General features: G+C 46.3%; 1 protein-coding gene across 1 annotated transcript in view; it reads right to left on the bottom strand.

Annotated features, from left to right (window-relative positions):
• Positions 1-3560, bottom strand: part of Gldc (glycine decarboxylase) — a 94011-nt gene extending 90451 nt beyond the window's left edge. The window contains exons 1-2 of the mRNA XM_070033232.1: positions 3100-3560; positions 2458-2536 (exon numbers count right to left, since the gene is read on the bottom strand). Of these exons, the coding sequence (XP_069889333.1) occupies positions 2458-2536; positions 3100-3363 (343 nt within the window). The 5' untranslated portion in view covers positions 3364-3560. The remainder of the gene's footprint in view (positions 1-2457; positions 2537-3099) is intronic.
• Between the last annotated feature and the right edge of the window lie 10649 nt (positions 3561-14209).

The raw sequence follows: 14209 nt of genomic DNA, 5'->3' as shown, positions 1-14209 counted from the left end.
CATGTGAAACCATGTACGGATGATGCTCCATATTAAATAGAAAGGCTACTATTAAGTTTACATGAACCAATTTTCAGACCTCATGTGGAGAACATTCATTAACCATACATGGCATGGGCCCAGTTCAGAGTAAATATTCATGTCCTGCAAATACACCATCTTCTATGCTGGGACCACCTTCACTGGACAGCCTGTCCATTTTGGGGTGGTAATAAGGATTGGGGGGAGTGAAAGTTTACACTCAAGTAGTAAATTACTTATCAGAAGCCTCCTTCCAAAGAGAAAAAGGGGAAGCCCAGCACTGGTGGCTCATGCTTATAATCCTAGTTACTCAGGAGGCTGATATCAGGATTGCAGTTCAAGCAAGCTCGGGGCAGAAAAGTCTGTGAAACTTCTAGTTCCAATTAACTACCAAAAACTGGAAATGGAGCTGTGGTTCATGTGGGAGAGCGCCAGCCTTGAGTGAAAAAACCCAAAAAGGAAGGCCCTGAGTTTAAGTCCCAGTACCAGCTCCCATGCGGGGGAGGGCGGGGGGAGGGGCGGGGGGTGGCTGCGAGAGGCTGCGCGCGCATGTGCAAGCAAACACACACACACACACACACACACACACACACACGAAGGGGTGGATATTGGATGATCAAACTACTCATCTGAATAGAGTCATCAATAGAATATACAACTGTGACTGGGGCTTGAATTCTGGGCCTGGGCGCTGTAGCTGAACTCTTCAGCTCAAGGCGAGTGCTCTACCACTTGAATCACGGTGCCACTTCCAGCTTTCCAGTGGTTAACTGGCTGGCTTTGAACCGTGATCCTTAGATCTCAGCCTTCTGAGTAGCTAGGATTACAGGCGTGAGCCACCAGCACCCGGACTTAAAGCACAATGTTAAATAAAATAAAATAAAATAAAATAAAGGTAACAAGCATTCTGACTGAGACTCAGTAAGGCATTTACTTGTTCAAATATTCACCTGAAGCTTCACTTGTTTTTGTACTTTCATTCAATCAGACTTCTTTTTTTGGGGGGGTCCGGTTGTGGGGCCTGAACTCTGGGCCTGGATACTGTCCCTCAGCTCTTCAGCTCAAGGCTAGCGCTCTACCGCCACTTCCGGCTTTTTTTTTCTTTTTGCTTATGTGGTGCTGAGGAATCGAACCCAAGGCCTCAGGCATGCAAGGCAAGCGCTCTACCACTGAGCCACCTTCCCAGCCCTCAATCAGGCTTCTGATTTTCTATATTTGATTTCCTGAGATCTCTAAGTCTCAGTTTAACAAATTTTTTCTGTGACCAAGCTCTAGGCCTGCAGATTTGAAAGCAACAGGGTAGCAGCCTTCAGCATAGCTTGAGGCACAGCATGAGCCCACCAGAGGAGAAACAGGCTCCACACCTCAAAAACCTGAAAACAAAACTGTTAGTCTATTGATTATTTCTTGTTAGTCTATTGATTATTTCTATCACAGAAACTAAACAAAACAGCAGTTCTCCAGTCTTAACTCCAGCAGTAAAAGAGATTAAGTACTCTTTAATTGGAAATTAAATAACCAAGTGAGATTTATATGTTTATATTGTTTGTTTGGTTTAGAGAGCTCCCCAGATCTGGAGTTTTCACATGGATTATTCTTGGTCTGCACTAAGGTAAAAAGGTACCTGGAAGTGGCAATCTTTAGACCATTAAAACCATTTCAGATGTAAAATAAAATTCTAAAGAAGGCTAAGAGGAAGTAGAGCTACAGCTCAAAGTGGTAGAGCACTATCTAGCCTAGAGCAAAAGAGTTCAGGGACACCGCCCAGGCCCTGAGTTAAAGCCCTACAACAGACAATAAAATAAAATGAAATAAAGAAAGCTTTTCTTAAAAGAAATAAAGAAGGGTATGAATAAATTGAGCTTTCTTAAACAAGCTTGAATCTGAGTGCTTTTCTCCAAAAGTGATTCAAAATAGAAAAGTATCGCCACCCCTCCCTACAAAAAGTAATAAAATCGGGAGGGAAGAAAGGAAAACAGTTGGAAGCTACTTGGACATTACCTTTGGGCTAGGGAGGCCAAATGTCTGGGTCTCCTTCCGGGGCTGACTCTTTCCTAGCTGACTTCTAACTGGTAATTTCTTTTATTTATTTTTCCCTTTCAGGGTCTGTCCTGATTTGCAAAGAGATGGAAAACATTGCCCATGGGGTGCCTGGGAACTAGGGTTCCCCACCACGTGATTTCCACCTGGCTTTCCCAGGGGAAGCTTGTGGATTCCTAGGGGACCCTTGGGGTAGGAAGAGGGAGAGGAAGAGGTTCTGGTGGATTTTCTACCTTCTCAGGACTGTAAGGTGTGTGCTTGCTTTTTACATTTCAATTAACTGTATAGTGTAGCCAGTGCGGGGGAAATCCTACCCCCACCCCCAGCCAGATCTTGAGATATCAGAGCCGGCAAATCGGCTTGAGCCAGCTCCAGGGAAGCCGCCGGGCCACTTACAAACAGGGTCTTCCATTTTCAAAGGTCTCTTCAAGCGGATGCTGGCGGGGACTGTCTTCTCAACGAGTTCATCCATGCTCTGAAATCAGAACGCAAGCGGGTGAACACCAAAGGCAGGGGAAAATGTCCCCTAGGGTAAAGAGTCACCCCTGTGTTTTGCATCTACAAAAAGGCTGCGGGAACCTCATTTCAGTCGCTTCATTGGGATTTCTTTTAAAGGGGAACTTCGAGCGAACCAGGAGCAAAAATCATGAAGCCCGGTGGTGAATCAACCTCTTCAGGTTGGATTTCCGTCGACAAGCTGGCAGTAACCGGCCAGATCCACCCTGAACCAGGAGGGGGGTCTTTCTCCATTTCCTGCCAAGTTTTGGGGCTCCTCGGTTGGGCTGGCGGGGGGTGGGGGGGACAAGTTTTTAGGCATCGGTTTTGAGGCCCAAAGGGCGGGTGGTAGGAAAAAGTTAAGCTGAGGGTAGGAGACGACCCCGAGCCCCCCACCCCCACCCCAGACGCAGCGCAAGAGCTGGTCCGCGCCACGGCGTGGGAGACCCACGCGAGGGACTGCCGAACTCGGGGAGGTGCAGCCCGGAGGCCGCGGGGCAGGCAGGGCGGAGGGGCCCCGCGAGCCCCCCCGGAGGTCCTTACCGCCAGCCCCAGGGCCTGTAGCATCTCCTTCTGGTCTTTGTCCCGGGGTCCGATGTGTCTCTGAGCGAAGTCGTCGTGGCGGGGCAGGAGGCGCTCGAGAAGGCGCGAGGCCCCGGCGGTGTCGCTGTCCCCGCCGCCGCCGCCGCCGCTGCTGCGGTCCCGGCTCGGTGGAGCCCAACTCGAGCCCGCGCCCCGAGCCAGGCGGCGGCCGCCCCCGACGCCGCGGCCCAGGCGCAGACCCCATGCCTTGGCACACGACTGCATGGACGCTCCCAGCCCGCGGGGGTCCGCTGCGCTCGCCGCCCTCTTCTGGCCTCAGTTTCCCCCCCACCCCACCGAGTGGCCCGCTGGGTCCTGGCCCGGCGACCCTCTACTCGGGTCGGCCTGCGGGAGCTCGAGCTGCACGCTCGGGGTTGGGGGCGATGGATGAGTGTCGCGCGCGGCGCGGACCGGCGCCCCAAAGTTGCGGCTGCCGGGGAGGCACCTGCTCCGCACACTTTAAGCGTCGCCGGGAGGCGGGCGGTGGGATGGGGCCAGGGAGCCCTTAGCCAATGAGAGGGACGCAGGCCGGACAGTCCCCGCCCCTCCCCTCCCTCCCGGCTCCTCCCCTCCCCTCCGCTCCCAGCCTTTCCCCTCCGCCATCACCCCCCCCCCCCCCTGCCCCGCGGGTCCGCTGTGTCCCTCGGCTCCTAGCCAGGAGCCTGTCATCCCGGGTCACGCTGACGGATGCTCCGTGCGCCCTGGGCCCCGGCGGGGAAGCCGGGCCGGGCCTGGCATCTGGGGTGGGGGCGAGGGGGTGGGCAGCCCTCAGACTCCAAGTTCCCTGGGACACGATCTGCACACACTGGGCAGACTCGGAGAGTTGGTTTAGTCACGTAAATGTCAGCTTTATCTTTGCCTTTCGTGTAATGGCCCAGTACAGGGCATTCCTTTCTTTAGCGTTGTTAGGTTGTAAGCAAAGGACCCAACCTCGCAGCTTCCGAGTTCTCCACTCGCGACACTGAATAGTACAATTAATTAATTTATTTGTTTTTGTCGGTCGTGGGGCTTGAACTCTGGGCCTGAGTTCTGTCCCTCAGCTCTTCAGCTCAAGGCAAACGCTCTACCACTTGAGCCACCTTCCCAGCCCTGAATAGCGTTTTTAAAAGAGGTAAATGAGAGAGTTGGTATTTCTTACTGAGTAGCTTGGAAGGAGAGGCAGGGGGAGGCGCAGTTAACTACAGAGCAAACCCAGCGCCTCAAGCTTACTAGGTAAGCAGTCTACCACTTAGCTAAATTCCAGGGCCCCTTCTCTTTTGCCCACTAGAAAGATACAGCTCTCTGGGCGCTATCTGTCCCAAAGATTTCAAAATATCAGGATTGTCTTTTGTTTTTCTGAATAAACCTAAACAGACTGTAAATGGAGTTAAAGTATGTTCAGAAAACAAGCCTTCAAAGATAGGCTCCTAGAGTTAACTATCTAACTTTTATGTTTATAGTCAGTTATCTAGCCAGAGCCTGGGGCTCCTGCCTGTTAATCCTAGCTACTCAGCAGGCTGAGATCTGAGGATCACGGTTGGAAGCCAGTCCTTGCAGAAAAGTTCCCAGCAGGGGCTCGGAAGGTGGCTCAGTGGTAGAACGCTTGCCTTGCATGCATGAGGCCCTGGGTTCGATTCCCCAGCACCACATAAGCAAAAAGAAAAAAAGCCGGAAGTGGCGCTGTGGCTCAAGTGGTAGAGCGCTAGCCTTGAGCTGAAAGCTGAGGGACAGCGCCAGGCCCAGAGTTCAGGCTCCACAACCGGACCCAAAAATAAAAAATAAAAGTTTCCAGCAGACTCTTATCTCCAGTTAACCAGGTGTGGATCTGTGGCTCAAAGTGGTAGAGCCCTAGCCTTGGGCAAAAAGAGTTCTGGGAGTTCCAGCCACAGGACCAACAAAAATACATTAATAAAGTCAGTTATCTTATAAGTAGTGGGATTTAGTAGAATGTTGGTCTCGGGCCTAGAATGGGAAAGAACTTTAGTTTTCAGAAGTGGAGTTGTAGGTCGGTCTCCGGTGGCTCACGCCTGTAATCCTAGCTACTCAGGAGGCTGAGATCTGAGGATCATGGTTCAAAGCCAGCCCGGGCAGGAAAGTCCGTGAGACTCTCATCTCCAATAAACCACTAGAAAACCAGAAGTGGCACTGTGGCTCAAGCAGTAGAGGGCTCACCTTGAGCTGAACAGCTGAGGGATAGTGCCTAGGCCCAGAGTTCAAGCCCCACGACCAACAACAACAACAAAAAAGTGGAGTTGTAGGCTTGGCTCAGTTGGTAGAACACTGGCCTATGAGTGAAAGCAGCAGATACCTAGTTCAAATCCTAGTCTCAGACCTAGAAAAGAAAACAAAGAAAAAGAAGAAAGGAAGAAAGAAAAAATTCACTAGTGATTAGTGTATTTATTGAAGGCAGATCTTTGATAGACCAAATATTTGCACCTTTCCTTCTTCCAGTGGGGTACTAAAGAACTGAAAGGAAGGTCCAGCTGCTTCTAGATGCCCAGAGAGTTTATAACAGGTCAGAAACCTAGAGAGCTTCAATGTTTCAAAAGAACCCCTTGACTTCTGTTGCTACATGAAAAATGTCCTTCAGAAATCCTTGGATAGGGGCTGGGAAGGTGGCTCAGTGGTAGAGTGCTTGCCTTGCAATGCATGAGACCCTGGTTCGATTCCCCAGCACCACATAAGCAAAAAGAAAAAAGCCGGAAGTGGCGCTGTGGCTCAAGTGGTAGAGCGCTAGCCTTGAGCTGAAGAGCTGAGGGACAGCGCCCAGGCCCAGAGTTCAGGCCCCACAACCGGACCCAAAACAAACAAACAAACAAACAAACAAAACAGAAATCCTTGGATACAAATGGCATCGGATCCTGTAGCTACAATGTTTGATCCTGTAGATTGCCAAATTTCCAACCCAGTTGAATCCATAGCCTTATTGGTCTCATATATGAAACTATAGGATTAATCAGAAACTTAGAATGGGGGCATTTTGATAGTTTGGAATTAATACAATTTTTTTTTTTCGGTCTTGGGGCTTGAACTCTGGGCCTGAGTGCTGTCCCTCAGCTGTTCAGCTCAAGGTGAGCACTTTACTGCTTAAGCCACAGTGCCACTTCCGGTTTTCTAGTGGTTTATTGGAGATAAGAGTCTCACTGACTTTCCTGCGGGCTGGCTTTGAACCGAGATCCTCAGATCTCAGCCTCCTGAGTAGCTAGGATTACAGGCATGAGCCACTGGCACCCAGAAATACAATTATTTTAAACCCTAAAATTCTACTGAATCTCCCTTGCCAATGGAACCAGCTCCTCCTTCCTCCTTCCCTCTTTGAGAGGCTAGCCATAACTTCTGTGAAGATCCTATAGTGATTTCTTTTCTTTTTCTTTTTCTTTCTTTTTCCTTTTCCCTTCCTCCCTCCCTCCCTTCTTTCCTCCCTTCTTCCCTCCCTCCCTCCCTCCCTCCCTCCCTCCCTCCCTCCCTCCCTCCCTTCCTTCCTTCCTTCCTTGCTTCCTTCCTTCCTTCCTTGCTTCCTTCCTTCCTTCCTTCCTTTCTTTTTGCCAGTCCTGGGGCTTGAACTGAGGGCCTGGGCACTGTCCCTGACCTTCATTTTGTTCAAGGCTAGCAATCTATCACTTGAGCCATAGCACCCCTTCCGGCTTTTTCTGTTTATGTGGTACAGAGGAATGGAACCCAGGGCTTCATGCATGCTAGGCAAGCACTCTGCCACTAAGCCACATTCCCAGCTCTAATGATTTCTTTATAGGCATTAATTTTGCAAAGAGATATCAGTACTTCTTTGCTCCCTGGCCTATAACTAGAATGAAATCTAAGCATACTACTAGACCGAGAGTAAGCTATCTGAGTGCGGACTCTTACAGTCTAGCAGCTGTTCCTAACAGTTAGTATCACCACAGGATTTTTTTTAACAGATGATAGTAAAGATTGATTTATTAGGAAAGTAAAAGTACACCTTGAGGCAGGGGTACTGCAGGTGTGTCAACTTCCTTAATTAGGACAGTACCTTGAGGGTGAGGCAGGTGTTTGGATACAGGCCAGGAAGGCTTGGAAGCTGTTGGAGTGAAGGGCATCGTCCTGCAGGGGTTACTAAATTCAGAAAACTGAGAACCTGGGGGCTGGGAAGGTGGCTCAGTGGTAGAGCGCTTGCCTTGCATGCAGGAGGCCCTGGGTTTGATTCCTCAGCACCACATAAACAAAAAGAAAAAAGCCAGAAGTGGCGCTGTGGCTCAAGTGGTAGAGTGCTATCCTTGAGCAAAAGCAGCTCAGGGACAGCGCTCAGACCCTGAGTTCAAGCCCCAGGACTGGAAAAAAAAAAAAAAAAAGAAAAATATTTGGTGTTGGGAAAACTGGCCATCCATAATGCAGAAAACTAAAAGTGGATCCTGTTTACCACCACACACCACTATTAATTCAAAGAGTATCAAAGACCTCAACACCAGCCTCAAAACTTTGAAACTGGGGCTGGCAAGGTGGCTTAGTGGTAGAGTGCTTACCTCCTATGCATGAGGCCTTGGGTTCAGTTTCTCAGCACCACATAAGCAGAAAAAGCTGGGAGTGGTACTGTGGCTCAAGTGGCAGAGCGCTAGCCTTGAGCTGAAGAGCTGAGGGACAGCACCAGGCCCAGAGCTCAAGCCCCACAACCAACCAAACAAACAAACAAACAAACTTTGAAACTACTGCAAAAAAGCATAGGAGAAACATTAGAACTTACAGGTATAGGTAGAAACTTCTTGAATAGAGTCCCAGGGATACAACAGATAGGAGAGAGACTTGACTGGTGGGACATCAAAATAAGCTCAGCTTAAGGACATAGCTACTGAACTAGAAAGACAGCCAACAAACTAGGAAAAGATCTTCACCAGCAATATAGTAGACAAAGGCCGAATATCCAATGTATACAAGGAGCTCAATAAACTAATCCCTCCCAATGATAATAAACGAATCACTAAATGGGAAAAGGAGCTAAGGAGAGACTTCTCAGAAGAAGAGGTAAGAATGGCAAAGAAGGGCTGGGAATATGGCTTAGCAGTAGAGTGCTTGCCTAGCATGCATGAAGCTCTCAGTACCACATGATTCCTCAGTACCATATAAACAGAGAAAGCCAGAAGAGATGCTGTGGCTCAAGTGGTAGAGTGCTAGCCTTGAGCAAAAGAAGTTTGGGATCAGTGCCCAGACCCTGAGCTCAAGCCCCAGGTCTGGCAAAACAACAACAACAAAATTAAACTAAACATAGACCTTCATCATCACCCAGCCATACCATTCTTACGCATCTACCTGAACATCATGAACCAGGATATGATAAAGACACCTTCATATCCATGTTCATTGCTACACTATTCACAATAGCCAAGATATGGAAACATGCCAGATGCCCCACAATAGGTTAGTAGATCCAAAAAATGTGATACTTACATACCAGGGAATTCTACACAACCATTAAAAAGAATAAAATAATGTCAATTGCAGGGAAATGTACAAAAGTAGAACAAGTCATGTCAAGTGAGGTAAGTCAAACTCAGAGACCAATAGCACATGTTCTCTCTGATATGTGGAAATTAGATCTAAAATGCACTGGAATATGATAAATTATACAAGATTCTAGATACACACAGTGAGACCAAAAGAGGATATTCCCAGGAGAGAAATACAATGGCACAATGCCTAAGTGCCTCTTCATATTCATATAAAATAATATACATACTGAAACAAACTTCAAGATATAGAAAAAAAAGCCCTCTTTTTTTTTCTTTTTTAAATTTTTAGTTTTTGATGATTCTGTCTTCTTTACCTTATATATGGTATATATGGTATATATACCTTATATATGGTATATTCAAGTGTACATCTTTGAAAGGATTAGGGGGAGGGTTCAGAACTCAAGAGAAAAAGGGAAAAGTGCAGCAGTACAGCTCACTGGACATTGATGAACGTGAACTATAATATTCTCATGGGTAGAGATGGGATGGCGGGTCTGGGAGGGAGGGAACAGAAGACACTGTATGAAAGGAAATGTACTCATTACCTGATTCTTGTACTTGTAATCCTTTTGTACATTATCTTTATAATAACAATAAAGTAAATTAATTTTTTAAAAAATCCTACTTTGGCCTGGTGGCTTGGCTCTTAAGGAAAAAAAGAAACTTCCTTGGGTTAAGAAAGGACCTGGAATCCTGAGGAGTAGATGTAGATCCAGGCTTGATTAAGGATACTTGGCATCAGTTTATAGAAGACTTTTTTTTTGGGGGGGGGGGGGTCCGTCGTGGGCCTGAACTCTGGGCCTGGGCACTGTCCCTCAGCTCTTCAGCTCAAGGTTAGCGCTCTACCACTTGAGCCACAGCGACAGTTCTGGCTTTTTCCCCCCTGCTTATGTGGTGCTGAGGAATCGAACCCAGGACCTCATGCATGCAAGGCAAGTGCTCTACCACTGAGCCACTGAGTTTTTAAGACATTTCTTAAAAACAGCTCTACACCACTGTAAACTTTGTCAGAGAGGTTTATATTACTACCAAAGGCATTTCATAGATTCTGAGCTGGAATGCAATGATGTAGTGTTATTTTAGCGAATACAATGCATGCTTGCTATCACTGCAAACACCTTATGACAACAACTTACAAACACTGAAGTTAGGCGATTAGAGAAAAATGTTAAAGAGGTATTGGAAGATTTTGCTGAAGATGTGGATAAGAAAGTTAAGTTACTGGCAAACAAGTCCAACTGGCTGAAGACCTCAAGAAAGTCAGAGATTCGGGCTGGGAAGGTGGCTCAGTGGTAGAGCACTTGCCTTGCATGCATGAGGCCCTGGGTTCGATTCCTCAGCACCACATAAGCAAAAAGAAAAAAAGCCGAAAGTGGCACTGTGGTTCAAGTGGTAGAGCGGTATCCTTGAGCTGAAGAGCTGAGGGACAGTGCCCAGGCCCAGAGTTCAGGCCCCACAACTGGACCCCCCCCAAAAAAAAAGAAAGAAGAAAGTCAGAGATTCAAGAAAAACTTGATGCTGGGGCTGGGAAGGTGGCTCAGTGTTAGAGCGCTTGCCTTGCATGCATGAGGCCCTGGGTTTGATTCCTCAGCACCACATAAGCAGAAAAAGCCAGAAGTTGCTCTGTGGCTCAAGTGGTAGAGTGCTAGCCTTGAGCTGAAGAGCTGAGGGACAGTGCCCAGGCCCAGAGTTCAGGCCCCACAACCGGACCCCCACCCCCCCCAAAAAAAGAAAAACGATGCTTTCATTGAGGCTCTTCATCAGGGGAAGTAAATTGTATTAGAATCCTCATAACTGCCTCTGCATACATCTGAAGAAACAAAAGGTCAGCCTTTGTCCTGCCTCTCTTCCTTCTGCTATTCCACCTTCTTAACATACAATAAAAGTCATAGGGGAAAATAAAAAAAAAAAAAAAGAAAGGATTTGTAAAATGTAAGGTTTTGTCTTAAACTAGTTTCTTTCCAAGATGGAATTACAACATGCACCCCAAACTGTTTGAGAACTAGATGGTATTGGTATATTTTGAGATTACTTGTGTGCTGTTAATCTTATTTCAAAATCACCTTATGTAAATTACATCGTTCACTATTCAAACTAGCCAAGAGAACAGATTGTGAACCTGGCTCAACCAATCTGAGCAGAGGGGCAGGGCCTACTGCATTAGGAATAAATACCTGGGGCTGGGAAGGTGGCTCAGTGGTAGAGTGCTTGCCTTGCATGCATGAGGCCCTGGGTTCAATTCCTCAGCACCACATAAGCAGAAAAAGCTGGAAGTGTTGCTATTGCTCAAATGGTAGAGCACTAGCTTTGAGCTGAAGAGCTGAGGGACAGTGCCCAGGCCCAGAGTTCAGGCCCCACAACCAGCAAAAAAAAAAAAAAAAAATAAGGAATAAATATCTGAACAGACTGCCTGCTCTGTTTGCTTGATTACCAGATTTTTGGCTGTTGGCGCACCTTTCAACACAGAAGGAAATTTAGCCTCACTAATACAATTATTTTTTGGTCAGTCATGGGGCTTGAACTCCCAGTCTAGTTGCTGTCTCTGAGCTCTTTTGCTCAAGGCTAGTGCTCTAGCACTTTGAGCCGTGGCCCCACTTCTGGTTTTCTGGTAGTTAAATGGAGATAAGAGACTCATGGGGACTTTACCCATCAAAAGATGGCTTTGAACCCCCATCTTTAGATCTCAGCCTCCTGAATAGCTAGGATTATATGTATGAGCCAACAGTGCCCAGCTGAGACAATTCTTTATTTTTTTGTCTATCATTATGATTTCCATCCTTAGAAAGCATATTATAACATAATAAGGGATAATTTTTTTCTTTTTTCTTTTTCTTGGTCAGTCTTGGGGCTTGGACTTAGGGCCTGGGCATTTTCCCTGAGCTGCTTTTACTCAAGACTAGCACTCGGCTGGGAAGGTGGCTCAGTGGTAGAGTGCATGAGGCCCTGGATTCGATTCCTCAGCACCACATAAACAGAAAAAGCCAGAAGTGGCACTGTGGCTCAAGTGGTAGAACGTTAGCCTTGAGCTGAAGAGCTGAGGGACAGTGCCCAGGCCCAGAGTTCTAGCCCCACAACTCACAAAAAAGAAAAAAGAAAAAAAATTAATGGGGCTGGGAAGGTGGCTCAGTGGTAGAGTGCTTGCCTTGCATTCATGAGGCCCTGGGTTCAATTCCTCAGCACCACATAAGTAAGAAAAGAAAAAAGCCAGAAGTGGTGCTGTGGCTCAAGTGGTAGAGCGCTAGCCTTGAGCTGAAGAGCTGAGGGACAGTGCCCAGGCCCAGAGTTCAGGCCCCAGGACCAGACCAAAAAAAAAAAAAAAACTATGCTAAGTTTCCATCTCACCTCAGTTAGAATGTCCCTAATTAGAATGGCATTCACCAAGAAAATAATTAAAGGAAGTGACAAAGGCCTCAAATATTTTGTGGGACTATAAGCTAGTTTAGCCATATGTAAATCACTCAAATAATTAAAAATTGACCTTTCTTATGACCCACTATACATTATTGGGCATATATTTGAAGGAGAAAAAAATCAGTATCAAAAAATATCTATATAGGGCTGGGAATGTGGCTTAGTGGTAGAATGCTTGCTTAGAATGCATGAAGTCCTGGGTTCGATTCCTCAGTACAACATAAACAGAAAAAGCCATAAGTGGTGCTGTGGCTCAAGTGGTAGAGTTCTAGTCTTAAGCAAAAGCTGCTCAGGGACAGTGGCCAGACCCTGAGTTCAAGCCCCAAGGTGGGGGAAAAAAGATGTGATCACATACATAGATACTATATCTATCTATTGCAAAGTGTACATTAGAGTATTAGAATGTTAAAATAGAATATTACATTGTCATACAGAAAAATGAAATCATATCATTTGTAGGGAAATGGATGCAACTGGAAAAACATCATCCTGAGTTAGATCAGCCAAGTTCAAGAGCCAAACAGCATATATTTTTCTCATATGTGAAAGCTAGACATTTATACATATGGCTGGGCACCATTGGCTCATATCTGTAATCCTAACTACCCAGGAGGTTAAGAACTAAGGACTGGGTTCAAAATCAGCCCAGACAGAAAAGACCTTGTGAGACTCTTATCTCCAATTCACCACTTAAAAACTGGAAGTGGAGCCAAGGCTCAAAGTCGTAGAACTTTAGAATGAAGCCAAAACAGGTCAGGGATAGCAGCCTGAGTTCCAGCCCCACAATCAACAACAGTAACAACAAAACAAAACAAAAACCACACATGTTTATGGACATGTACATATATACTTATACCTGTATACATGAATGTATGTAGATCTGCATAGAACATGAGTCTAACATGTGACTTCTTAGGAGGATGAGGGTAAGGTGAGAGAGAAAAAGTAGAAGTGAATAACTTTGAAATACATTGTAACTGTATATGAAATCTTACAAAGAATCTTAATGTAGCTTAGTGGTAAAGTGCTTACATGCATGAAGCCCTGGGTTTGATTCCTCAGTACCACATACACAGAAAAAGCCAGAAGTGGTGCTGTGGCTCAAGTGGTAGTGTGCTAGCCTTGAGCAAAAGAAGCTCAGGGACAGTGCCCAGACCCCGACTGGCCAAAAGGAAAAAAAATATATATAGAGAGAGAGGGAAAGAGAGAATCTTCAAGTAGACAGAACTTGAAATAGTTAATCTGGAAAGCTAGATGGCCAGAGACACAGATTTCATTGATTTGAGGATAGTAGCTAGTGGTGTGTAAATAATAGGTTAAAAAAAAAAAACAACTGCCGGGCATGGGTGGCTCACGCCTGTAATCCTAGCTACTCAGGAGGCTGATCTCTGAGGATTGTGGTTCAAAGCCAGTATGGGTGTAAAGACCATGAGACTTGTAGCTCCAATATACCATTCAGAAAACCAGACGTGGTGCTGTGGCTCAAGTGGTAGAGTGCTAGCCTTGAACTGAAGAGCTGAGGGACAGTGCTCAAGTCCAAAGTTCAAGCCCCACGACCAACAACAAAACAACAAAAACAACAACAACAACAACAAAACCTGACAGCCCAGGCAGGAAAGTTGGTAAGATTCTTACTTCCAGTTAACCACAAGAAAACCAGAAGTGGTGCTGTGACTCAACCTGACTGGAGGGACAGAAATAAAGTGGTGAATTTCTTAGAATGAAAGATAATTAACTTTCCATGTGAACATTTACCAAGCTACGGTCCTACAGATAAGGCTCCTACCGAGTAAGTGGACAAGATTATTCATGTTGTATATGTCAAACACTCCAGTGCTTTTTCCATGAACTCTTGTTCAAAATAGCCTTGGAGCTTTGAATTCCTCTTCTGGGATGTCTTAAGGCACTCAGGATGATGCACCATTTCACATACCATCACAGGCTTCTCTGCAATACAGTTTCCAATAAAACTAGGCAGTCCCAGCTCCTGTTAGTAGGACTGTTTAGCTTTTTACAAAGAAAGCTGGGAAAGCACCAAAATCAGCCATGATGTGTGCTCAAGCAGACTTGAAGAGTTCACGCTGTGAGAGCTAAAATTCCTGAGATTGTCTAAAACAAAAACATCAACAGGGTCTGTGGTGGCTCCATGTGTGCTGAAAGTGTCCTTATGAGATCAAGTGTGTTTTTCTTACAGAGAG

This window comes from Dipodomys merriami, unplaced genomic scaffold (genome assembly GCF_024711535.1).
Source record: "Dipodomys merriami isolate MVZ:Mamm:240054 unplaced genomic scaffold, mDipMer1.0.p SCAF_22, whole genome shotgun sequence".
In the NCBI taxonomy this organism is placed as follows: domain Eukaryota; kingdom Metazoa; phylum Chordata; class Mammalia; order Rodentia; family Heteromyidae; genus Dipodomys; species Dipodomys merriami.
This window is presented reverse-complemented; position numbering and strand designations above follow the sequence as displayed.